Raw genomic sequence first — 25,141 nt, forward strand, 5'->3', positions numbered from 1 at the left:
CATTACGTCACCAAACTAGATCAGTAAAATGGGCGTGGCTATCCGTCTGATCTGATCTCAAGAAAGAAAGACACGTACACACTTAAGTTGGCTAGCATACGTTAGCAGACATGGATGATGATTTTGGCGACTTCACTGGATTCAGCCAGGCTCCAAGCAAACCACCAGCCCTGTTTGAAGGCGATCCAATCAACACAGCAGTCCAGAACAATGAGACAATGTTGAACAATGATTTCCATCTCCCTATTGACAATACTACTTCACAGATTGATGGTGGTGGTGTTACCAGCTTTGCGCACTTTGATATCAACTTTGATATTCCGCCCCCACTGAGTCCACCCGCGGCCAACATCCACTTAGCCGGAGGCGTCCCGTTCGACATACCCCCTCTACCTGAGAGCCTCTCATTTGACGACTTTTCACCAGATACTGAAAGTGAAAACCCGTTTAACATCCCCCCTGTTAAGGTACCAGTTACCACTGCTGGAAATGTGACCTCACACCCGAATATTGTACAGCCTGTTGCTAATTTCAGCCCACCCCCGATTGACTCAGATTGGGCTGCTGACTTTGGCTCCTTCAGCATTCCTCCTCCTCTTCCTATCGATATCGCAGAGTCTGGTGCAGGCTGCTTTGAGACCACTATTGCAACTGATACAACTGAAGTGACCCTCGATCCAACGGTTCCTCAAGCTGAAACTGTGCTTGGCACAATCGAGAGTGTATTAAAGGCAGACCAAGAAGCAGCCCTACCTGGAAATGAAAAGATATTTGGTGATTTTAGTACCTTGAATACCATCACTGAGTCGACTTCTGGTTTAGTCGCCAATACATCTGCTGAGAGCTCCACTATGGACTTCACTAACTTTGCATCCTTTGAGCCACCCGTCTCGACTAACTTTCCAACTTCAGTGGACAACAAAGTGACCTTTGGTAGTTTGCAAACCAATTCAGAAACATTTCCCGTAGAAGACACTTCTTTTGCTAATTTTGGCAAATCTGATATCCCACCTTTCCCAGCCTTTGAAGAGAATGCCACTGGCTTGGAGCCTCTGAAAAGTATAAGCTCAAACAATGATTCGTTTGATGATTTCTCAACTGCGAATGGTGAAACAAAAAGCAACAAAGTGACTCAGTCCGAAAAAGATGATTTTGGAAGTTTTGCTACTGCTAAGTCTACAAGTAGTTTTGCTGCATTTGCTGAACCGATTGTTTCTTCTAGCAACGCTACAGTTGATGACTCTGGAGCATTCTCCAGTGGAACAGGGGATGATGGTTTTGGTGATTTTAAAACCAGCTCTGATGATGCATTCGGTGATTTCAAAACCAGCTCCGATGATGCATTCGGTGATTTCAAGACCAGTTCTAGTGATGGTGACTTTGGCAATTTTACTACAAGTGGCAATACTGGATTTGGAGGATTCTCTTCAGCAGGCAATAAAAAATCAGCACCCTCTAGGAAACCGGTGAGTTCAGTAGCAGTGGTGTAGGAAGGGGGGGGCTCCAGGGGCTGGAGCCTCCCTATATTAAGTAGAGATGATTTATCAAGCTGCACTATGTAGATAGCCGTACTGTTTTTCCGTTCAAAAACTAGAGCCCCCCTGCCCCTATTGACAAATTGCTTCCCATGCTACTGAGTAGTGTGTGCATTTGTATACATGTACATGTGCGTTACATGCATGCATGTTACCTTTAATTTGTCATAACTATAATTATGTATCAGTTACATACTTCAATTAGTGGATACAGTGTAGTTGTTGGAAACTTTTATGATATATACCCTTACTCTTATTTTTCTCCATCAAAACATACGTATATAAGTCTTAGCTGTACAATGTATGTTAGCCAGTTTACAGCGTACAATGTATATCCATGTGCGTATGCTAACATCTGTTTTCCCGTATTTGTACGCTGATCTCAGGATGTTGGTAGTGTTTTGGTCTCCTGTTTTGTCCTGGAAGGCACACTGAATGAAGACCTTACCTCTGCCTCCAAACTGCTCACACAGCTGCTGGGAGCTAACACTCAAGACAAAATGAATCCAGAGTAAGACTACAGTACTTTTTATTGATATACATGTAGTTAGCCTCAGCCCCCGCCCACTTCCTCTGTTTGTTAATGGCCTCTGTGGAGGAGGCTAATAACTAAGAGTAGTATTACTCGGGATTTTTTTGTGACTAGTGCATTGTTAACCTCACAATTATACATAAGTCAGGTTTTACACAGGTCAGCTTAGATATTGTACAGTACCACTCCATTAATTCTTCCAAGTCCCCTCCATCATCTCAGCGAATACGACGTATAGATGTGTGTTAACCCTAGTTCATGACTGCAGTGTGTGGCAGTCCCTACAGCAATGCATAGACCTTACAATTCCACTCTACAAGTGGGACAGCTCAAGTCTCCGTGACAACTTTTACAGTGCTCTCAAAGTGGACCCAATGGTAATGTGTTATGCAAACGAGTGTGGAAATGCTTTGCATCGATGTACATTGTGCATCAAATGATGTCTTTATTTTTTCTGTACAGCTGATTTCAAGGCCTTCTACTCTCTCTGTTTTGACAGGCCATGTAAGTACATGTACTGTGTACGTACATAATTATGTGCATAACCATAGTAACCTATTACAGACTTATAGGGTTTATAGTGTCTTCATAAATCTGTTTTAGCGCATAAAGCCTAAGCAAACAGGTCCCCCCCTGTGTGCATGTGTGGTATGTACACTCTCGAAATTAATAATGATGTAATGATAATTAATACAGTTATAATTGTTACGTATATAGCATCTCACTTGATGTTTTGTTAACAGTCTCAGTATTGTACTCCAATTCACAATGCACGATTTGGCTGTTTATTCATTCACAGACCAAGTTTGCAGACCCTCTCGGAGGCACCACGGCTGCTGAGGATCTTATGGAGTCGTTTGGTTTCGAGGGTGAAGTTGAAGAGTCCAGACGAAGTTCCACCTCTTCACCACCCATAATGGGACCCACCCGACCAGTCTCTGGTATGCGTCTGTACAGTACGCGTACGTACATGTCGGTGTGCATCCTTACTGCAAGTGCATCTTGCCCACTTTACATGTTTGGTGTATGTAACTATTTTATTTGTATGCTTGCATGATCTCAGCCTTTTTTACATTCTCTGTACTACATGTACATACATGCATGTGGCTTAGTATTTTCAACATACACAGGACATAGGGCCACGCCCACCCTGTTGGACCTCAGCCTGCCAGAGACACCTGGATCACCCACTGGTCGAAGTAAGCCCTCATTTTGAGCCATACTGTAGTTCTAAGTTCTAACCTGTTAATGTCAAATTCCAGTACTAACTCGATCTCAAATCAATACAGCCCATTTCTGTACAATTGATTACCCCCCAAAATATGTGTCTGAGGTTCCACTGAATGTACAGATTGTGTATGTACCATAAGTTGCCATTTTAACCCTACAGACTCCTTCACACTCGCCGAAGACCTTATGGGTCTTGATCTGAATCCTCAACCACATAACCAACAGCTAACCTCAATCCAAGAGCTCCTTCGAAACGAGAGCCTGGTTGTCAACAAATCAAAATGGGTGGACTCAAAACTGCAAGAGTTTGGGGAGGGAGAAAAGGAGAAGACAAGTTCACAACCTTCAACCCCAGGGCTGGTGAAGAGACAGAACACAGTGGAGTTGCAGCTGCAGCAGTTGGGACTTGACGCTAACAAAGTGTCTTCTTTTACTGGCAAGAGAAGAGAGTTGAGCCTTGGAGCTCGAACTGTACTGGGACAACTACCAGAGCTATCGTTTATGTTGGCTACAGATAGGGTTGTTCAAACTCATCAGTATTCAATTTAGCATTATTATTATAACATGATGTCACTGTATATATGTACATTTAATTTTTTACGCAGGTGTTGTTTGCTTGGCAAATTTTTTTTTATTGTGACCGTCTGTAGATGAATCTACTCATTAATTTTCTGTTGTTTCCTGATCGATGTATTAATTTTGTTCACGATTAATTTAAATTGGTGAACATCGTTAATTCACAATACAACATACAGAGTATAATATATACACATGAAGTGTACAAAAAATGGGCTGTAGAATGATTTGTTTTAGTATAATAATTATTATACAGTGTGTATTCATGGTGAAGTGATGTGTTCATCTCCATGGACACCAGTCTTGTCAATGAAATACTGGGTAGTTACTTTCGGCAGGTGTGGTGCGAAGAGCACCTCCATGTCCCTCAACACAAGGGTCGCATTCTAGAGCAGTGAAGAAGGATTATAAATGCAGCACACATGTATAGTGCACAAGCACTTGTACTATAACATTTTTGGATTTTTATACTTTATAAGCGTATTTTAAGCGCATGCTCTCAAAATCAGGTAGGTTCGTGAAAGACAGTTTTGCAACAGCTTTTACAAAAACTGTCTTTCACAATTTTTTCTCTCTGCTCACCTGTTGCAGTTCTGTTTCATCTCCCACCCCCTCACTTCTGGTCATCATGAGTCTCACAGTGACCTGCTCCGCCCACGCTAGTCCCAGAGCTGGCTTCACTCCACCCACACACTCTTCGTCTATTGCAGCTGTCACCTACATGTCAGGTAAATATACAGAAAATAAAAGAAACGCACCTGGCTGGGCTTGAACCAGCAACCTTTCGGTTAACAGCCGAACGCGCTAACCAATTGCGCCACAAGTGCTTGTTGACAAACCACATATTATTTTACACTGTGAAGCTCGTACAGTGCATTGCATTCACCTGATTTACACACACAAGTGCTGCGCTGAATTCATTGCTGAGCTTCTTAAGTTGTGCCCCAAATGCTCTCAACAGTTGCGCCCTCTGAGGACTCTGCGCCTCACTGAACTCCACCCGAAATAGTGCTGCCATTGAGTCCACCACAACCAGCTTGATGTTGTGCTGGGTCAGCAGTGAGGGAAGCTTGTATTGCAGCTGTACACTCAGGGACGACTGTGTGTGTGTGTGTGTGTGTGTGTGTGTGTGTGTGTGTGTGTGTGTGTGTGTGTGCACGCACTATAGGAGATGGTGTGTATGCATGCCTATCACTGTGTATGCCTATACATAGGTCATGTGTATACATGTACTTAGATGGCCATGGCATTGTGTGGAATAGTACGGTATGTGCTGCCACCATAGATTATTGGTGCCACACAAACACATACATCTCAGATGGGCTGTATTATTAAAGAATGTGTGATTTTCCGAATAAGAGTACTGAATTTCTGTTCCTGGTACCACAAAGCTTTGTAGCTGCTTCTTTGTCCTTTCTTCAACTCTCTAGAAGGTGAGCTGTTGTAGCCTTAATACATTGCACATTACAAAACATAATCGCTAGAGTTGATTATAAACGTGTGTTTATGGTATACATGTGTTTTTCACATGTGTTAGCCTCTTATAACTAATTTCCCTTCTCCCCCCCTCTAGTTTTCTGTATGGTTGATGTGCGCATCGTTTATGTATATACAAACACCACAAGTACTATCTGATAGCCGACACCGTTGAGAGCCACGAGAAAGAGATCCTAGACTCCCTGGGATCCATTGAGAAACAGCTAGAGGCCACCAATACAGCTCCAGTCAATCTGGACAGCCGATGCATGTGGGAAGATACCTAAACAAAAGACGAATTTGGAAGCTAGTATTCATGCAAATTGCGAACAGATTCGTCGAGTTCTTGATATTCGTGAGACGGAGCTTATGGCCAAGTTGGAAGACCACATCCAACAACTCAAGACCCTCTCTGCTCAGCGAACGGAGGAAGGAATTTGGAACCATTTGCACATTATGTTACCCCTACAAAACGACTAGACGATGCCAGAGTACAAGTAGCTGCCAGTCTTCGATTTTCAAACACAAATAATCAACTGATCAATTTCCACGTGAGAGTGGGTGGGGAGGAGGTGGCAGGAAGTCCATTCTTTGATGTCATGTGACGTATTTCACCCACATATTTCGTTATAGTTGGGCTGGAGCTATATGAACCACGGACAAAACCCACATTAATTTGATCTTTGGTCAACTGCACAAGCCACATGAATGATGTCATACAACTAATTAAAATACTAAAACATCTCTATGATTGGCAGTTGACTAGTCCCTTCCCTAGGACTGGCCAGCGAGTCTAATGTAATCCTTTTTATAAGGTAAATTTACACACTGTGAACTAGTCAAACTGTATGGAAATATGAACTAGCCTCGTCCCCAGTCTAATTTTATTTAATAGGAGAAAATCGGTCTGGGGACGAGGCTAGCATGTACTGAGTGTGTTGTCCATGTACATGTGCATGTAATGACATTCATGCATGTGCATATGATGTATAGATAGATAGATAGATAGATAAATTTTCATTCGGATGTATACACGTATGCTAGCGCTAAGGTGTACAAATACGCTTGTATAGAGGCCAAAGAGAAACATTTGTGATTAATCATAGGCTAGGAAACATATATATATAGTACACACTTACACTGAGCAACGAAGAGCATTGAGGGTTTGCACCTCAACCTACGTACGCAACCATCGACATTTAATAAAAGATTCCTGTAAGCAGTCCATCAGCTACTGATTTACATTTTACATGAATGCACGCATGCATGCATGCACATTCTCTTCATGCACTGTATATTGCATATATGAATTGGCAAAAAGGCAGAGCAAGAACACAACACTAAAACGCAATGCCAAAATAAACATGGAGAAGTGTAAGAGATCACATAAAAAAATGTAATAGGAGAGATTAAATGCAAGAAAAATATGGTTGATTAACAACTGCTCAGTTCTTAGCCCTTTTGGAGGGTGGGACCATAAACATCAGCTCATTTCTCTCTGTCAAAAGTTTAGGGTGCCTATCCTGTACCATCTTCTGATTGGACTTCATGTGCGTTAATTGGTTGCGTTTCAAATACACCTGCTTTTTCAATTCTTCTCGCTCATCATTAAATTTTTGTACTTCATCACTATCGCCTTCAATCTTCTCAACGATCTTCTCAACAATATTCCCAATATCAGCTTCAAGTTCTTCGATTTCATTGTTAAACTTATCTACATCAGCTTCACCTTTGCTGATTTCCTCATTGACCTGTTCGATACAACTGAGCACAGCTTGTACAGAAGCAACAGGAACTCCACGACCATCGGTGAACTTGGGTACTTCCATTAGCAGAGCAGCGGATTGGTAATACACTTCGGCAGTTGCATTGTTGCCAAGGTAAACAGTTGAGAGCAATGGCACCTTCCTCTCCTCCGTCCACACACACCAATGAACATTCTTAGCATTCACGACATGGCCAAAAGCCTCTGCCAGCTTGGCTTCGTCATTAGACTCTTCATCTGGAAATTCATTCACTTTGTGTAGAAACGATGGTACAATGAAATCCGTGTAACCATTATCATCGCCTCCTAAACAAATTGCCTTCAACTGCACAGAGAGATTAAGTAATTTGGCCACACGGTAAATGATCATGTCTTCTCCTCTAAGGAAAGGGACGTCTCCAAACATGAGGAAGTCATCATTCTCACACTCCACATATCGATAGCGACAGAAGAATCCGAGAGTTCCACCCCCCCTCAAAAAGTGAGGGGTTTTCAAAGCAGCCTGAAGCTCTTTGTGGAGAGGGCTGGTAGCAATGTCGAGTGATGCTGGATGGCAGGCAGGCAAAGTGTGGTAGAGGTTGTAGGTGAGGGTGAAGCAATGGCCGCTGGTCACAGGGAGAACTTCGTACTCTACATCGCTATAGAACGCAGCCCACTGAGTGGTTGTCGGGGAAGAGCTCCAATCAAACGTCATCCTGTGTCCCAGGTGCCTGGTCACTAGAGCACCTCCTGTAAACTGGGAGGGGAGACTCACTACCAGGCTTGCAAACATTTCCGGAGATCGAGGTGTGTCCACATGAGCCTTAAAATGACTGCCAATCGAATAGACATTCAGTTTATACAGCTCTGCTCGGATGGAAGACCCAACAGCCATGATGCTAGCAATGGAGCCAAGAATCGTTGTATTGGCTAACTCAAAATCAGCAATGAAACAATCTGGATCTAGTTTGAGAGCATCCCTATAAGTTGGGTCAGTGACACTACGACTGCATATGTCAAAACTAGCAGTAGAGCAGGCCTTGAGGAACTCAGGAAGATTCTTGTCCTCCATCACATCCGCTGGCAAGGTTAGTGCATGGAAGTTTCCTGGCTTCTTGGTGTAGTATATTACGGTTACATTGTCCACTTGGGGAAGGGAGCCTCCACAAGAAAATCGACACTGGATTGTCTTCACAATTTCACCGAGATTTGAGATGACAGTCTTTTCAATTGTGTCTTGGATACCACTAGAACTTGCCATCTTCAACAACAGGATAGTAAACCAGGTGTGCAACTAGAATACTAAGCTTTGATATAAGATTAAGAGATACCTACTTAGAAACCAGTTTATAACTGCAAGGTCATTCCAGGCATGCAACTGCTTGCCCCATCACATTCCACCACAAACTAGACCACACATGCATTGCACCAAAAGAGAATGGTTTATGGTTTTTTCCATACCATAATTTGCAGGCTCTACTCCAGAGCACTGCAACCACAACGTCACAATGTAGTAAATACAGGATAATCCGTACAGCGGGAAATTTTCATGAGATGCAAAATTTCGCGTTTTTCGAAGATGTGAAAATTAAAACTGACTCAAACTGACTCCCCCACGCACCAGTATTCTGCTGAAGCCAAATAGCAAACATTTCCCGCTATACAGTAATCAGTATTTTGGTTGGCTTCTGTAGTAAAAAGCCAAAAGCGATATTAACTTGGAATTGCCATGGCCTGCAAAATGCTAATAATTATATACATGCACTAGCGTGACAAAAGAACGTTTTGTATATACCTATCTTCACAAAAGTCAAAAATGTATTTTTCTTTCCAACTGATGCTCACCATTAGGGGAGGGGGCATGAGAATGACGTTTAGGGGGCTCTGAATATCTTGCAGTGATCATAATTCATGAAATATTGTTTCCCGCGTGCTGCGCAACCGTAACACGAATTAACATCAAAGCTCTCTGGTGCCATGCTGCAAATTCAATGTAAAATGTCACGTGATGTTACTTCCGTTTCCAATCCCTCTCCCTCTTTAATCTATGGTACTGCTGCATGCATAGTGAACCAAGAAGGAGTTGCTCGAAATTGGTTTTTCCGGAAACAGCTTGTTTAACCTCGATGAGTATAGGAGCTGTGCAAGTAGAGTACTACATGTACATCCTTTGAGTTGTGTGAAAGTCTGCTGTAATGCTATTTTACTTTACTTTGACCTAAAATAATAACACAAACAGGTAATCATTACATTGTGGTTGCAGTGCTTTTTGTGGAAAAGTAAACCACTGTATAGCGACCTTTGCAGGCTATATACTCCAAGACTGGAAACCACTCCCCTTCTCTCTTGGGAAGAAAGAGACTGGTAAGCTGCTGTGTTAAGGGTTGTCACAGTGCGTGAAGAATGTAACGCTCCCACAAGAATGTAAACGTCACAAATATATAGTCATGTACCACCGCCCAGGCGCTAACTACATTGTATTAACTGCACAAAATATTATCGGCTTGGAGTATAAGACAGTACATCACTGGCAGTCTGTTATCGAGGCTAAAGTAATATCACCCACGCATTACGTATTTTATGCCAATGGCATTCCAACGGGACAACTCTCAACAGGGCAGCTTGCCAGTCCCTTTCTCCAAGAGAAAGGGAGTAGGATTCCAGTCTAGACTGGACCAAGAGCACTGCAACCACAATGTAGTGAACCTGTCTGTGTTATTTTAGTCCACCCACACATCACAAAATCAATATAACAATGAAGGCCAAGTTCATGTAAAGTAAAATACATGTACTACAGTGCTACGTACTAGTTAATGCACGGTTGTGAGTGCTCTATGGATATTATTGGCCCAGCGGAAGTTTGAGAAGCTCATGTAGCTCGAGGCGAAGCCGAGTGCTGCATGATGCTTTAAGAACTTCCGCAAGGCCAATAATATCCATAGGGCACGAGCGTAAAACAGTGCATTAACTGGTTTGTAGTTTTTAGCTTCTTGCAGCTACCAATAGCTATCGGCTCTAGTATAGAGCTAACTACTAAGTAGAATAGCAACCTTCTACAAAAAGATTTTGTTATTCCTGATTCTGGAGAGACTGCAATGGCCTTCAACGTACTGGTAAGCAAAACTAGCCTTTACTCGAGAATAAAGCCTTTGTTAGCAAGATAGCATTGCTAGAAGCTTATAGAATCACTTTGCTGTACTCTATTGCAACCATGGAGCAGTGTAGCTATAAAATTCTATGGCTTAAAAATCAATTATTTTGACCACCAACTGGGCTCTAACTCCCAGTGGTGCTCTAACTATCAAAAATGCCAACCACAGAATAATAGAGCACAGTCTGTGGTTACTACAGTTGTAAGATCCTAGTCTATGCATTTGTTAGCATAATATTATAGTTTTTCCTTTGATCTTTGTACAAAAAAACTACAAATCTGGGTAACTAACTGCAGACTTTCACACAACTCAAAGGAGGTGACTACTCTACTCTACTTGCACAGCATTTATCACTCCTCCTACTCACTTACATGCATGCATGGTGCTCCGAGGTCAACAGGCTATTTTCAGAAAAATCCAACTTTGAGAAACTCCTTCCTTGTTTCTTTATATGCAGCTTATACCGCGAATGGATAAACCACACCTTAATCCATCCACATAATTGGTGGTAAAACAGCAGTGCAATGTAGGGCATGTAGTCGTCTACGCATCCGCAAAAGGCCTCTCTCCATGATAAAAGCTGTTATTTGCGCACCTGTTTGTTATTAGTTGAATGTAGATCAGTGGCCCCGACATAGATAAATTTTCCCTGCCAGATAATCGACGTTTTATTGTATTGCCATTACAGATATCGATGGTGTGTATGCAGTGGCGGATCGAGGGGGAGATCCCCTTTCAGTCTAGCTATTATGGCTTTACTACAGCTACCAGCTAGCTTTTTGTAGAGCTCTATTGTAAAGTTATGATGTATCAACTGCCAAAAGAGTGTTCAAAGTCAATAGTTAGCCTAGGCTAGCTAGTTGACTGTTTCCTACGCAAGCCTATTATGGGACTTCCCCTGGCTGAGAGAGATTTTCACGTTTGGAATCCCCCTTTCCTTTTTCCTGGATCCGCCTCTGGTATGCAGTATATGCCTAAACTATGCATATATATGTATGCCTATAATAGATATATCTATTATAGGCATACATATATATTTAAATTTTGACTCACTTCAACATGTATGGAATTTTCATGGATATTTCAATCTTATGTATGCATGTATACATGAATTTCCCACGAAAAAGCAATGATTCTGTAGTTTTTCATCTGCTTTTCATGGGTGTGTAAAATTTTCAGCTGGTCTATCGCGCTGTGAAATGCATATGATTTTTAATGGATATTTCAGAGTTTATCTTAAATTTAATAGGTGTTATCAATTATTGCCCAAGAAAACGCAATTAAGTCACTGCCATTACATTTTCCCTGAAAAGTAATGGATATGTACCCAACAGTGATAGGACACGCATATGGTGCACCATCCAGAATTGGTTAGTTTTAGGAGAGCTATCCTTACTATGGTAACAGCATGCTCCACAAATATCTTGTCTGAGATCTCCAGAGGTGCTCTCCCGCTCTTCTTGGCAAAGGCTTCAACCATCTGTTGTAGCCTCTTATGGGGGAATGCATCTTCAGTGCAAACATACACAGCTCCTGAAACAGTAAAGCATACGGCATCATTAACTCCTGTTGTATTGTTGGATAATTTTAAGGTTACATAGTTATGTTCTGTGGAAGATTATTATGATGACAGCTATTGTCCTTGTAGAGAGGTACATACTTATTATGAGCGTCATTTATCGAAGATGTCACTGCCATGTGACCATTGTCTAAACACATGTATGTCTGAAGATATTACCCACCTCCATCTAGACCTCCTTGGTCTCTAGGCAACTGTACAGTGAGACACAGCTGCAGACAGAACTGAGTCTTGCCAGCAGCACTGGTACCTGCCACTTCGTTGAGAGCAGACACTAGCAGTCCACCACCAAGGAAGGAGTTGAGACGGGGACAACCAGTGCTCAGATGGACTGTGTGTACACGTGTGTGTGTGGCCAGTCAGAGAAAGCTTTCACTTCAGGTAAAGATCATCACATTTGAAAACTTGAATGGTACAGTGTATGCCTGTATATACAAAGAGCTAGAGTGCGTGCGTGTGAATGCCATTCACCTATGTATGTGTGTGTGTGTGTGTGTTAGGATAAGTATAAGGCTTGGAAGTAAGGAATTTAATTACTACCTGGAGCTTTACTGTCTTTGTTCTCGTACATCTTGAGTACAGTTGTATCTACGGCATATTGGGGAAACGCGGCCTTGGAAGCAGCCTCCAGAGCTCCCTGTACGTCTAACCGAGACAGTCCAGTCCTTCGTCGCAAGTCACCAGCCGACAGAGTAAGCACAGAAGTCAGTTTGTGGAGGCCAGCTGGAGATGCATGAGGGGAAATTAATTAATAATGAGTGTTCAGTTGTAAGCTTCTCAGACCAGCTCCCACAGTTTATACTCACCTTTATGAAATGCAGAGATGATTCTTGGGTGAACGTTCAACAAAGAGATAGGCTTTTCTTGTGTGTTGTTGGATGTGCATTTCATCCTTTGTATTTCCCACCACATCAGAGCCGGCCTTTCACGTGAGGGCCTGGAACACCTCGTGGAATGTTCTAGAAAAATCTACCTGGGAACTTGTTGTGTGACAGCTTGAAGACATGTCTGAACCAATGGACACAATAGATCCTGCTCAGGTAAACTACTGTACATTATTCTTGTATACTTGATATGAAGTTTTATTATTTATAGGCTGAGGAGCTGAAGAAGAAGGGAAATGATGCAATGAAGCGGGGACAGTTGGAGGAGGCAATCCAGCTGTACACTCAAGCCATTCAAAAAGACCCTAGTAACCATGTCCTCTATAGCAACCGAAGTGCAGCGTACATGAAACAGGAGAAATACAACGAAGCTTTGGAAGACGCCAACGCTACCATAAAGATAAAGCCAGACTGGGCCAAGGTGATTTGTATGAATGATTGCCACGGGAACTGATACATGTTGCATATCCATACACACAACACATTACACGCTAACATTCCCACAGTCACCCATTGTACCCTCACATAGCATAGAAGGATCTGCCCACACTGGTCGGTACTAACCACCTCATAGGCCTTGACCAACCACTACTATTTACCCCATAATTATAATTTTGTTTCAGGATTGAGAAATACATGTAGCTAAACTTTTGGGGCAGATCTCTGATGAATAGTTTGTAATCCCCAGCAGTGTACCCCACTTTCCCAAGACCCCTAAGATTGCTACACACACTCACTCCTATACACAGGGTTACTCTCGGAAAGGTGCTGCTCTGATAAGCATGGAACAACCAGACAAAGCAGAAGAGGCTTATAGCGAGGGACTGAGACTGGACCCCAACAACCAGGACGCTAAGGCAGCACTCAACAAATTACAGCAGGATCAGCGTATGTGGATACTTGTGATTTATCTGTCGAGTGCAGCAGTAAAATTGTTACAGCTACGGAGCAATTTGGTGGTATTTATTTCTAAGTCGAGGCGTGAGCTTGATGATCCATTCCAAATCACTTTCACATTCAATATTTGGTTTATCAATTTGAAGACCCTTACCGCATTTAGAACTTGATGGAGCGAAACCACCAGCATGCTGTAGTTATAATCTCTACTTGGTGTCAGTTTAGCATTTAGTATATCATCTGATTTCCCTCTCCCTCCCCTGTCCTGATAGGTGACTTTTCCAATCCTTTTTCTGGCCCGGATATTGAGCGGAGGCTGATGGCCAATGAGAAGACGCGGGCCTTTCTCCAGGACCCAGAGTTCAAGAGGAAGCTGATAGAGTTGGGAAAGGATCCCAAGAACCTCATGTCCAACATGCAAGACCACCGAGTGATGGAGGCTCTAGCGGTCCTCCTGGAGATAGACCTCAAAAAAGCTGCTGGTGAGTGTGTCTGGTTGCAACAGTGTGTTAGCGGCTCAAAATCAGAAGTATGTTTAGAGTTTAGAGTTTTGTTGGCAGTTTTTCGTCACTTAAAGCTAGTACTGTATCAGTGCTTTTCTGGTACACACCCCTAAACGCACGCACCCCTCCACACACACACACACACACAGTCACAGACCTCACACACACACGCACCACCTGTTCAGAACTACCGCCTGACCCATTTTGCGCCAAACGTGAGGATGATGAGAACTCAGGAGACGAGAAAAAGGAGGAAACAAAAAGTAAAACTAGTGGCACTGGTAATGTCACATCCACTGATGCAAAGGCAAAGGACACTAAAGATGAGGTGAGTTGGTGGTGGACTTGCCCAACTCTCTATCAGTAGCGCTAACAGCAGCCAACTAGAAATTGTGGTTCCTACTATCGGGCTGGATGTTAAAACTGTATATATTATCTTGACGTCACGCGAATGCTTGATCCACATGTGTAGTCTGAGCATAACTGAGTTGACTTGCCGTACGATATTTTCGAACCACACACTCTAAAGGCACTCGGAGAGAAGGAGAAGGGCAATGCAGCATACAAGAAGAAGGACTTTGTCACTGCACTGGCTCACTACGACCGTGCTATTGAGCTGGACCCCACCAACTTCACCTTCCTCACCAACAAAGCAGGTCAGATGTAGTTATGGTCAGAGTGTGCCTATACCTACCTATGCATGTAGGCTCTACCAATGCAAAAGCACTCAGGGGAGGGGTTCTCGTTCATCTTATTGCTGATAACTCAGGTCTAGATAGTTTAATTCCAGAATTTAAGTGTATACACAACACTTTTTATGTTAGCTCTTAAATTTGAAAAAGGCACATCCAATCATTATTTTGCGTGCTCCTTGGCCAGAGGTACAATTTGACATTGTACGTGTATATCGTTCACACATTTCTCAGACCTTTTACACTTTTTATAATTTGGTTTGCCCCTGTAGCCGTGTACTTTGAGCAGGAGGAGTGGGAGCTGTGCATCAAGACGTGTGAGGAGGTGGTGGAGAAGGGGAGGGACGCTAGGGCAGACTACAAAGTCATCTCAAAGTACGTCAAGGAGGAGGGGGGAGCGGGAATGCCATTATAGTTATGTTTAGTATTATTTTGTGTGCATTAGCCTCCCTTGCCTTGTACCATAGATACAGGAAAGAGAGGGATTGGTTACCCTGCAGTGTTTAATCGAGGCTGTGTTCTACACGAAGAATAAATGATTATAACTAGCAAAACTAAAACCAGTACAGTAGTGTCTGTAAAGACGGGTAGCGTTGTTAGAGATGCTGTATTGATGGTTTATATAGAGGAACCCCAAAGCCCCAAATAACTCTCTTGTGTCCAGAGGGGGCCTTTTTCTGCCAGCCAACCCTAATCCAGCTAATTACCTGAGGCTGTGCCGCAGCCAGCGGATATAGTAGTCAGTTAGTTTGTTTGTTTGTGTATTTTGAGTCTACTCACCTGGATGCCATAGCTCTGACCTTAATTCACACAACAAGTTATTAGTGGCAGATTTTGCTGCTAAAGCTTCATTGTCGCGAGCAAAACCTACGAAGCTTGAACTTGCACGTTGGCCTCTAGCTAGCTGCATGCGTCCTTTTTTCGAGGTACATATTTACAGCTGAAGTGATCCTGTACCAGGAACAATTAAAAACAAAAAAGGGTAGAATTTCAATGTTCATGGTACTTGCTACTTAGCAAGCTTCCAAGCTTCATACATACTACTATTATTTATTGATTGTATTCAGATAAACAGCCGAGGGTTACCACTTCAGTGCTCTAGTTATTATATTACCAGTCCATGTCTAATAAGTAGAAAAGGAGATGTAGTGCTAATAAAACTTTCCTGCTGCATTTACGCTAATACTATGGCTGTTAAAAGTACATCATGAATCAAGACAACAACAGCTGTAACAGGCGGCTTACCTCGAAATGTCTCCCAATAACAGCACGAGGCACTAGTAAAACTGACAATACTTGCCTGAATCGTCGTCTCTCATAGCAGAGTAGCGGAGTAAACGCCGTTTCCACTAATTAAAACGCGAACGCTGATGAGATCAAAGGGATGCTAACCACACCTCGAATACTAGAAACGGAAAAGTAGTAATGGGCAGCCCCAGCGTCAGGTATAATTATTGACAGATTTGAAATTCCAGTTTCATCGATAACTCGGTGTCGCTAAACTATATCTGGGGTACACAGAACGTCTTGTTTACACATGTTTACATAAATTACTACTATTATATCTGCTGCCACTGTGGCGGTGTTTTGGCTACGTAAAGAAAGGGAGGAATGTCGAAACAAGATTATGAACATTATATACATGTAAATTACGGAGGAGGCCTAAACACAGCCGGATAATGTTGCATATTTTTGCGGTGACCTTGGAAACTCCCACTGTTGATAGGGTGGGCTACCGGCAAACCGTAATACATTAGACACTAGTTGATAAGATCTACATGGGAAGTACATGGGAAAAGTGCCTCAGAGCAGGTATACTATGGGACTTAGTATACCTGCAAATTTACTTAGTATACCTAGTATTCCGTTGTCAAGTAATTGTATTGTAGTCAAGCAGTTTGCACATGCGCACTAGTATCTAAATGAGTTAGACACTGTTTTGTCGGTGTCCATGTGATTTAGAAGCCCTCAGCCACTTTAGTACCCTCGCTACGCTCGGGATACTAAATCAGTGCCTTTGGGCTTCTAAATCCCATAGACACCTCCAAAACAGTGTCTAACTATTATTTAGGTTTTTTTTGCTAATGCTGAAATCATGCTGTAATAGTTGCCTGGCATTTACATGTATTGTATCCTCATCCTCAAGCAAGGTACGTAATGGAGCGAGGTAGCAGTTCCTGTACAGGCACATCCTACTTTAGTTACTAAACAATCTACATTCATTATAAGAGGAACTAGAACACAGTAAGCAAACAACAACACTTATTTATTTCCTGTGAGATCATCAGCCAAAATTGTTCCCAAATACATTTACATGTAGGTACGTACATTCAGTATTATGTAGACTTCTGATTAATGAACTCTTGTTAATAACGAGAGTAACGTACAGCTCGATAAGAACATCACTATTTAGGTTTAGAGCAGAGGGAAATTTACAATTATTGTGGCAGCTAAATAGTATGTAATAAGTCAAGTCTGAGGAGTAGCTGACATAAGTATTGCTCTAAGCTTCTCTAGTATGTTAACGGCCATGGGTGGAAGTCAGTACAAACATAGATTAAAGAATTAGAGGGATTTGAAATGAATGTGGATGACATAGTTTATTGCAGTATTTGTACATGTGCATTGTGTGCGTACTTACACCTTTAAATGATGTGCAATGCATGGTCATCAAGAGTCACATGTTACTTTGTATGTTTATTGGTTCTTCTGTATTGCAGAGCTCTGGCTCGTATCGGGAATGTTCACTTCAAACAGGGGAAGCTGGAGGAGTCCATCAAGTTCTATGACCACTCCCTGGCCGAGCACAGGAGCCCAGACGTTGTCAAGAAGAAGAGTGAGGTGGGTGTGGTCCTAATTAGCTACATGAGAAGAGTGAGGTGGGTGTGGTCCTAATTAGCTACATGAAGAAGAGTGAGGTGGGTGTGGTCCTAATTAGCTACATATGCGAGGAATATATACAAACACAAAATGTCAAGTTTATCGTATATATACATTATACATTAGAGCATGTTTGCCATTAATACTGCAATTTGATTGGCTAAAGGAAGTGTTCTATCAAACTTAGAAAATCATGTACTTCACTTAGAAAATCATGTAGCAAAGATTAGATAAGAACATTCAAATCTGATTGGCTAAATACTCATGGTTGCTATGATCTAAAATGCTTAGACACTGTTTAGGAAGTTTCCACATGATTTATAAGTCCTCAGGGCTAGTAGAACCCTCACTGCGTTCGGGATACTACAACCAGCCCTTTGGGCTTCTAAATTATGTAGAAAACTTCCTAAACAGTGTCTAACTATTATTTAGAAGTCCTCAGGGCTAGTAGAACCCTCACTGCGTTCGGGATACTACAACCAAGCCCTTTGGGCTTCTAAATCATGTAGAAACTTCCTTATAAACAGTGTCTAACTATTATATACATGTATGTGGGACCTTGCCATACTGAGACTACATTATTTGCTTGAGAATGCTATAGTGCCATGCCACACAACACACAGTGTGCATTTGCTAACTGCAGTTAACGCGCGCCCCCCTAACCATGGTGGTGTGCATGTGTTGATACACAGTATACACAGTATTGCTAACTAATTAGTCCAGTTAACCGCGCCCCCTAACCACGGTGGTGTGCATGTGTTGATATGTTGATATACATTGTAGTAGATCAAGAGTGTTTGTTTACAGATTTCCTTCAGAAAATGTTATGCACGTGAGCGGCTGGAGGAAATGCAATTGACGATTAATGTACCGTCTGAATTCTTGTGAAACAGGACACAGCTGGTTGCAATTAATTATTATTCCATTCAAACGTTCTCTCACAGGCACAGAAAAGAATCAAGGAAGCTCAGAGGAAGGCGTACATTGACCCCGAGCTGGCACTGCAAGAGAAGGAGAAGGGAAACAACTTCTTTAAGAAAGGTATACTAGCTTTGCAGGTATGTACACTGTGTATTGAGGTGCTGGTAATTGCATGCTTCCACACAACATACATGTCACATGTACACTGTGTATATGAGGTGCTGGTAATTGCATGCTTCCACACAACATACATGTCCAGTGTACACTGTGTATATGAGGTGCTGGTAATTGCATGCTTCCACACAACATACATGTCACATGTACACTGTGTATATGAGGTGCTGGTAATTGCATGCTTCCACACAACATACATGTCCAGTGTACACTGTGTATATGAGGTGCTGGTAATTGCATGCTTCCACACAACATACATGTCCAGTGTACACTGTGTATATGAGGTGCTGGTAATTGCATGCTTCCACACAACATACATGTCCAGTGTACGTGAAATTGATACATTTTTAGCGTAGTTAACTTTGCAATGTACACAGGAAATTACATATTTATTGGATATCTAACTATTAACAAGGCTTCTAAATGCTTAAAGCTATGTATTATATGCTACGTATTGTACAACGTACATAATTATATGAACTGTGTCCTACAGCTGACTACCCCAGCGCCATGAAGCACTACAACGAGGCTATAAAGAGAGACCCTGAGAACCCCATTATCTATAGCAACCGAGCCGGCTGTTTTCAGAAGCTTCTCGAGTTTTCTCTGGCGTTAAAGGTATGTCATTGGTGTGTGTGTTTTGGTAAGTATCACGATAGTATCCCTGTAGTGGTGGATACCGTACGTGTAGATACAGGTACATGTATTTACGGTTGCCAATAGTAGTTAGTAGTCATGTGACTGTCATGTGCTCCCTTGTAGGACTGTGAGGAGTGTATTCGTCTGGACCCTAACTTCGGTAAGTCGTGTCATTCATCCGTGTACATGCCCTCACCATTAATGCTCGAGTCATTGCTTGCGATTTTACACGAAGTGGTTGGTTTTGTACAATTGTATAATTAATTTTAGGAAGCCTTATTTACTGTATCTACATTATGTAGTTAGAATATTGTGTATAGACTTGACGGTAGGACCTTGTTTGAACGAGATACATTGTTGGGGGGGGAGGGGTTACATGTGTACATTTAGTTACACCTCTAAAGGAGACACTAAGGTTACGTACACCTATGAGACCAATAGCAGATTTCTATCGATGTGGATAAAAGTAAAAATGTTATACCTGAACGTTCGTGCAGCCATGTATAGGAAGTGGGTGTAGTAAAAATGTGTAATGTTTATACGCAGAAAGACTCGAGTAGTCAAAATACATGCCTAAAGCCAGTAGTCCAAACGTTTGTAGTCTTGAAACCTGTCGTCTAGAAATGGGTGTAGTAAGAGCTGTGTGTGTGTGTGTGTGTGCAGGTGGCAAATTGGTTTGTGTCTAACAACAAAGTCACGCTCAGACAAAACTCATCCTTTCAGTACTTAATTGTAGGAGCTAATACCGAGGGCATTATGTTGCTCCAGTGCAATATGGCATGTTGCACTCGTGCTGGGCAATAACTAATACTAATTGTAGGAGCTAATACATGTACATCTGTGTGTAATGTAAATGTGTGATCTCTGTACATGTTAACTTTACATTTGTATGTGCATTTGTAGTGTTGTTGTTGATCGTAGTGAGCGTGCATGTGGCCTGTTTTATGTAATCTATGCTTCCTCAATAATTATTTTTGTTGATTTTGTGATAGGGCTTGCTTGTATATATTGCACCAAACTTCAAAGCCAGCTCTTAATACTGCTAATACGTATGAAGTCCCTCAAGGTTTCGGTAATTGAATTTCTAGTCCAAGCTCTGTCTCGTTTACCCAACCGTTAATGCTATATTTGCGTTCAACCCTCTCCCACTAAGATTGTCTGCCCTAGTGTCTGCCATACTGAGGGGGGAGGTACTGGTTCGTTATCTTAACTAGTTACCCTCGAAGAAAGACATCAACTTTTCCAAGCATTGCTTATCAAACAATTTCAATTTCAATTTTGTATCAATTAAGAATAACCTGCAATAAGCAAATTCTCATAATTATTTTGTTTGTCTACTTGTACAACTAAAAACTAGCTAAGCTTGCTTAGAGAATTTGATAGTCATGATCATACGTGTACTTTTGTTAAATATTTTGTGACTTTTTGTCTCAGATTTAGAATTGAGACATAAATAATAATTATCCTCTGATTTTCTAGTGATGATTGTGTGACAGGTAATCACAGTACGTGAGATACATATAGTTCTTATTGTAATGGAAGATGTTCTAATATCCAGCGCTTAGCGCCGTAACGTCACATTGGTGGAATTATCGTTTAAAGCTTCTGTTGGTCGTTGCGGTTGCTATGGAGTGTGTCGTCCAATATTTATATTATTATGAACTGCATGTAATATGATACGTGTGGGAGGCCTTTAGCAGTAATTGGGATAATTACTAATTACCTATACAGTGTAGAAGTCAGGCGGCGTAGCGGTATCAAACTTGTGTTGCTAGGATGTGATTTAGTCGAATAAAGTTCCAAGAACTCCACAACGGTTTGGTAAACAGAACTTCTACAATTCCTACAGGAAAATGAAGAGGTGTACAATTAGACCTCACACACACACACACACACACACACACACACACACACACACACACACACACACACACACAGTGAAAGGTCATATCAGGAAGGGGTATGCGCTGCTTGCAATGAGGGACACAGTGAAGGCTATGCAAGCTTTCCAACGTGCTCTGGAGCTTGACCCAAACCATGCCGTAAGATTATACACGAAGCAGTAGTTTCCTTAACCCCTATTTTGTGAATGCGTGGTTAACCCTTACATAATGCACCAATAATAACCCTTTCACCACTCTTTTCAGGAAGCCAGAACGGGGCTACAGAAGTGCAGCGCTCAGGACGACCCAGAGTCTAGACGTAAGGCTGCTCTACAGGACCCTGAGGTAGAGGCCATCTTGCGAGACCCTGCCATGCAGATGGTGTTGCAACAAATGCAGAAAAACCCTGAGGCACTGAGAGAGTGAGTACAGCTGTGTTTCGATGACTAGATTATTCACACTCTGAGCAGCTAATAACGTCCCATTCCAAACTGCAAATTCACCGTTATTGCACTCGTATGTCTCATAGTGAGCATTCCATTTGCAAGTCCCTTGATAATGTGTGGTCCCAATCTGGTTGACAGTATATAGCGACATGTACATGCATCATATATGTGCAGCTTGAGAAGTACGTACAATAATACATCATTTACTGGTCATTTAGTGTTTGTGTGTGCAATTGTACTTACAAGTATGTGTTCCAATCAATCTTGAGTATTTCTTGTGGCATGCAGTAATTATGTCAATTCCCTCTTCAACACTGGGGCAGCTTTGTTTTGCGTTGACTGTCTGTAGGCGTGTATTAGTGTTGCATCGCTTGCATTTTTCCTTTGCAGGCATCTCCTGGATCCGACCATTTCAGCAAAGATACAGAAATTAATTGAGTCCGGATTTATCAGTTTGCGCTGACGAGACAATTTTATTGCCACCTAGTTGTGTGTTATAATTATCTTTTCTGCTGATTGAACTTTCTTTACCCAGCTGTGCTGTTAATTGATGTGTGTCATTATTTAAATAGTTGCTACATGTATAAAAATAAATATGAATTTTCCATCTCAACTGTTTCATATAATTAGGTAGTGCTCTCTATATTTAGCAGTGGGGTATATACATTTCAATCTATTTCTAGAGTCGACATTATTGTGTAACCTCCTACATAATTGCAGTCAGTGTCTCCTACATGTTAACTCTTGGGTGTCTTGTCTAAAAACAGAGTGTGATATTACGTTTAAAACTATGAGCCATAATCCGCATACCGGTATAATTATATGTGGGCACCAATGGTCAATTTAGTTTCAGAAATCTTTATAATAACAACGTTACATCATGATAATGGGTGCATGGAAGAATGCAATAAGTTTTTGCAAAGCATGCAGTTACACGTACCGTACAGTAGCCTTGATTCTAGGCCGCTATCAAGGAGAAAGACGGGCAGTTAATGCTCATAATTTATCGGAAATCACCAAGAATGGCAGTCTGTCCTATAGACCATTGAGTAGCAAAACAATGTTTGACTGTTTTTATAGAAACACGTATAATAATTGTACAGAATTGGCTTTCTTTAATTCAGCAGTCACAATTAAAAAGAATAATTATTGCAAGGGTGAGTAACAGAATGAATTGGTGATCAAGTCTATAATTGAAAATGGTTCACATCAATAACACTTGCAACTCGTCACATGGTTATAAATAACAGTCATTATAATATTGCCACTGTTTCTCGGTCTAAACTCAAGGTTTGTCATGGCATAGCCTGTGGGTATGCAGCACGGACTGATTTCAGCTTGGATCAGTCGCGGGTCCATACGTCCAACGAACTTAGCATGATCAGTAATTCGTTTGCCATTTTCCTCTTGTCCATCTATTTTGCAATGGCCGTAACAAAAGCTCATGGAAGCAAAACCTGGGTTTAGGAGTTCGAAGTTTGGCGATATCCATGGATAAAAAGATGTCAAGTTAACTGTATGCACTTGGCAAAACTCTTGTTTCTTTTCTTCGAGCGTGAGTCCTGTTGATTCAGTAGGGGGTGAAACACCTTGTACGTCTCGTTTTTTCAAAACTTTTGTGTCAGGGGTTTGAAATAAGTTCTTGAGTAGATCATTGTCGTAAGAGTATACTACCATCATTGGTTTCAGTGACTTGAGGATATTGGCCAGGGCATCATCATCCATAGACCCATCTGGACTCGTAACTTCGAGAACAAGTTGATACATTGTATTTGCTTCAAACGGTAGCTGATCGAGTATCTCAACGTTTAGATCCATATACTTCTCCCGTGATGAACCCGAATCTTCAGGGTTTTCAGCGCCAGTAGTGGTGTAAACGTTCACTTGATAGAGAGAGGGAGACGGACAGGAAGGAATGACCAATCGAAACGCCATCAGTTTTTGAGTGCTGCTGATGAAGTTGTGGATGAGGTTGTAGGAAACTGTGCGGCGAATGCTTTCAGAGACAGTCACCTCATCAGTGTCTGCAAGGGGGAAATAGAGAGGATGATGTCATGGCTATAAATAGCAATGAACACTGTGGTAGACTAAAGTCTGTGTGGTTTGCAATAACTGGGCTGGCATACTACAAATAGATGCTTGTGGTGTGCAACAGTATGGCTTGCCATGTGCAAGCTGGTACAAGAAATTCTTTAGCCTTCCTATATGCAGACTAGTACCCAAATGAACTACATCGCCCTTCATTAGCTATGGGTAACCTGAACAAGGACTACTTCCGTCACCCTAACACTGCAGCTGTATGCGATCTGTTAACGCTAAGTCATGTATGGCATCAATGGCTTCCTAAACTCATTAGTCTCACTCATAAACCGCTGTTTAACTGTGGGAGGCTTCTAGCTATGAGCCTGAAGGTCTACTAGCAGTGTTTGAACTGTGTACATTGAGGGCAACACTTTTAAAATAGGCAACATAAATAGTGTGCCAAGAAACAACAAGAAGCCTATACACACAGTAGGCGTTGTGGGAGATATTGTCATTGACAACAGATAACTTCATCCTTATGGATACCACAACTTCCCCCCACACCGAATACAACACCCACCTACTACGATCAGGAATTTATTATGTCTTAATTTAACTTTCCTATGTTATAGGGAGATTGCATGTGCAGTCAATAATTATACCTTCATTGTCGATCTCAGCCACACATTGGACCATGTTTGCAAAACGTTGGGTTTCTTCTCTAAGGAGATTGACCTCACCATTTGCACTAGGTTGTCTTCCTGAATCCTACGTACAACATATGAAATCATGACAGTTCACTAAGTGTATAGCCAGTATGCAGAAACAGGAGCAACTTAGCAACCACAAATTATAACTGAAAACCACATAGTGCACCAAAATTAGATAATTGTATCTCCAGTCTGAATTCAAAATTAAATGAACTTTGATGTAACCATATCAGTTACACAGTACATGCTCCATTCAACACTGCCACTACTGCAAATCAGGAATGCCTTTGAATAGTCATTATCAGCTTGCAGTACAGTAGGCCTATATTCAGTAAAAGTGCAATGCAAATGCACCTGCACCAGGCTTGATGCTACATGTACATACTTACCTCAATGGTCTGATACAGGTATCTGAGGTACTCATTTTCCAGAGGGAGCATGTTTTGCACATTATCTGAAGGTTTTCCAACATTCACTGGCAGAGAGATAACATTGGTGGCTGCAACTAGCACCAGAGCTAGTAGACACAGTTTGGTAGACATGATGAGATGAAGATGAAGATGCTGTTTAGTTGAATCACTGACTGTGTGTCTGCTTGCATTTGTCAATTTTCAGTTTTTATAACAGCATGCACTGTGGAAGTATTATAGCATTTTACGGCTTCAT

At 41.8% G+C, this 25,141-nt stretch overlaps 5 protein-coding genes and 1 non-coding gene across 7 annotated transcripts; 2 read left to right on the plus strand and 4 right to left on the minus strand.

The window, feature by feature from the left end:
- The first annotated feature begins 18 nt into the window (after positions 1–18).
- Positions 19–4,006, plus strand: LOC135348793 (uncharacterized). Its single transcript, XM_064547136.1, has 7 exons — positions 19–1,466; positions 1,922–2,046; positions 2,336–2,444; positions 2,530–2,571; positions 2,867–3,008; positions 3,198–3,266; positions 3,458–4,006. The coding sequence occupies exons 1-7, from the start codon at positions 111–113 to the stop codon at positions 3,844–3,846; spliced, it is 2,232 nt and encodes a 743-aa protein (XP_064403206.1). The 5' UTR covers positions 19–110; the 3' UTR covers positions 3,847–4,006.
- On the minus strand, positions 4,007–12,762 carry LOC135348893 (DNA repair protein XRCC3-like). Its single transcript, XM_064547272.1, has 7 exons — positions 12,631–12,762; positions 12,365–12,547; positions 11,988–12,155; positions 11,642–11,778; positions 4,760–4,972; positions 4,456–4,590; positions 4,007–4,259 (listed from the first exon to the last, which is right to left on the minus strand). Exons 1-7 carry the CDS (start codon positions 12,734–12,736, stop codon positions 4,137–4,139), a joined length of 1,065 nt encoding a protein of 354 aa, XP_064403342.1. The 5' UTR covers positions 12,737–12,762; the 3' UTR covers positions 4,007–4,136.
- Trnan-guu (transfer RNA asparagine (anticodon GUU)) lies at positions 4,627–4,700 on the minus strand. Its single transcript has one exon. It is a non-coding gene; the product is annotated as a tRNA-Asn (tRNA).
- LOC135348843 (uncharacterized) lies at positions 4,980–11,629 on the minus strand. Its single transcript, XM_064547199.1, has one exon. The coding sequence runs from the start codon at positions 8,352–8,354 to the stop codon at positions 6,795–6,797; it is 1,560 nt and encodes a 519-aa protein (XP_064403269.1). The 5' UTR covers positions 8,355–11,629; the 3' UTR covers positions 4,980–6,794.
- On the plus strand, positions 12,731–22,356 carry LOC135348818 (stress-induced-phosphoprotein 1-like). Of its 2 annotated transcripts, none has more exons than XM_064547176.1 (14): positions 12,731–12,864; positions 12,920–13,129; positions 13,458–13,596; positions 13,878–14,087; positions 14,258–14,436; positions 14,638–14,764; positions 15,073–15,175; positions 17,521–17,641; positions 18,625–18,721; positions 19,269–19,393; positions 19,538–19,574; positions 21,353–21,456; positions 21,562–21,719; positions 22,134–22,356. In XM_064547176.1, the coding sequence occupies exons 1-14, from the start codon at positions 12,829–12,831 to the stop codon at positions 22,204–22,206; spliced, it is 1,719 nt and encodes a 572-aa protein (XP_064403246.1). In that variant the 5' UTR covers positions 12,731–12,828; the 3' UTR covers positions 22,207–22,356. The 2 variants fall into 2 exon arrangements, with proteins under 2 accessions (XP_064403246.1, XP_064403247.1); XM_064547177.1 differs by having other exon boundaries at positions 14,294–14,436.
- Positions 22,357–22,801: 445 nt separating this feature from the next.
- On the minus strand, positions 22,802–25,116 carry LOC135348892 (uncharacterized). Its single transcript, XM_064547271.1, has 3 exons — positions 24,865–25,116; positions 24,428–24,533; positions 22,802–23,767 (listed from the first exon to the last, which is right to left on the minus strand). The coding sequence occupies exons 1-3, from the start codon at positions 25,015–25,017 to the stop codon at positions 22,953–22,955; spliced, it is 1,074 nt and encodes a 357-aa protein (XP_064403341.1). The 5' UTR covers positions 25,018–25,116; the 3' UTR covers positions 22,802–22,952.
- Between the last annotated feature and the right edge of the window lie 25 nt (positions 25,117–25,141).

The sequence above is a fragment of the Halichondria panicea genome, chromosome 15, assembly GCF_963675165.1.
Source record: "Halichondria panicea chromosome 15, odHalPani1.1, whole genome shotgun sequence".
In the NCBI taxonomy this organism is placed as follows: Eukaryota; Metazoa; Porifera; class Demospongiae; order Suberitida; family Halichondriidae; genus Halichondria; species Halichondria panicea.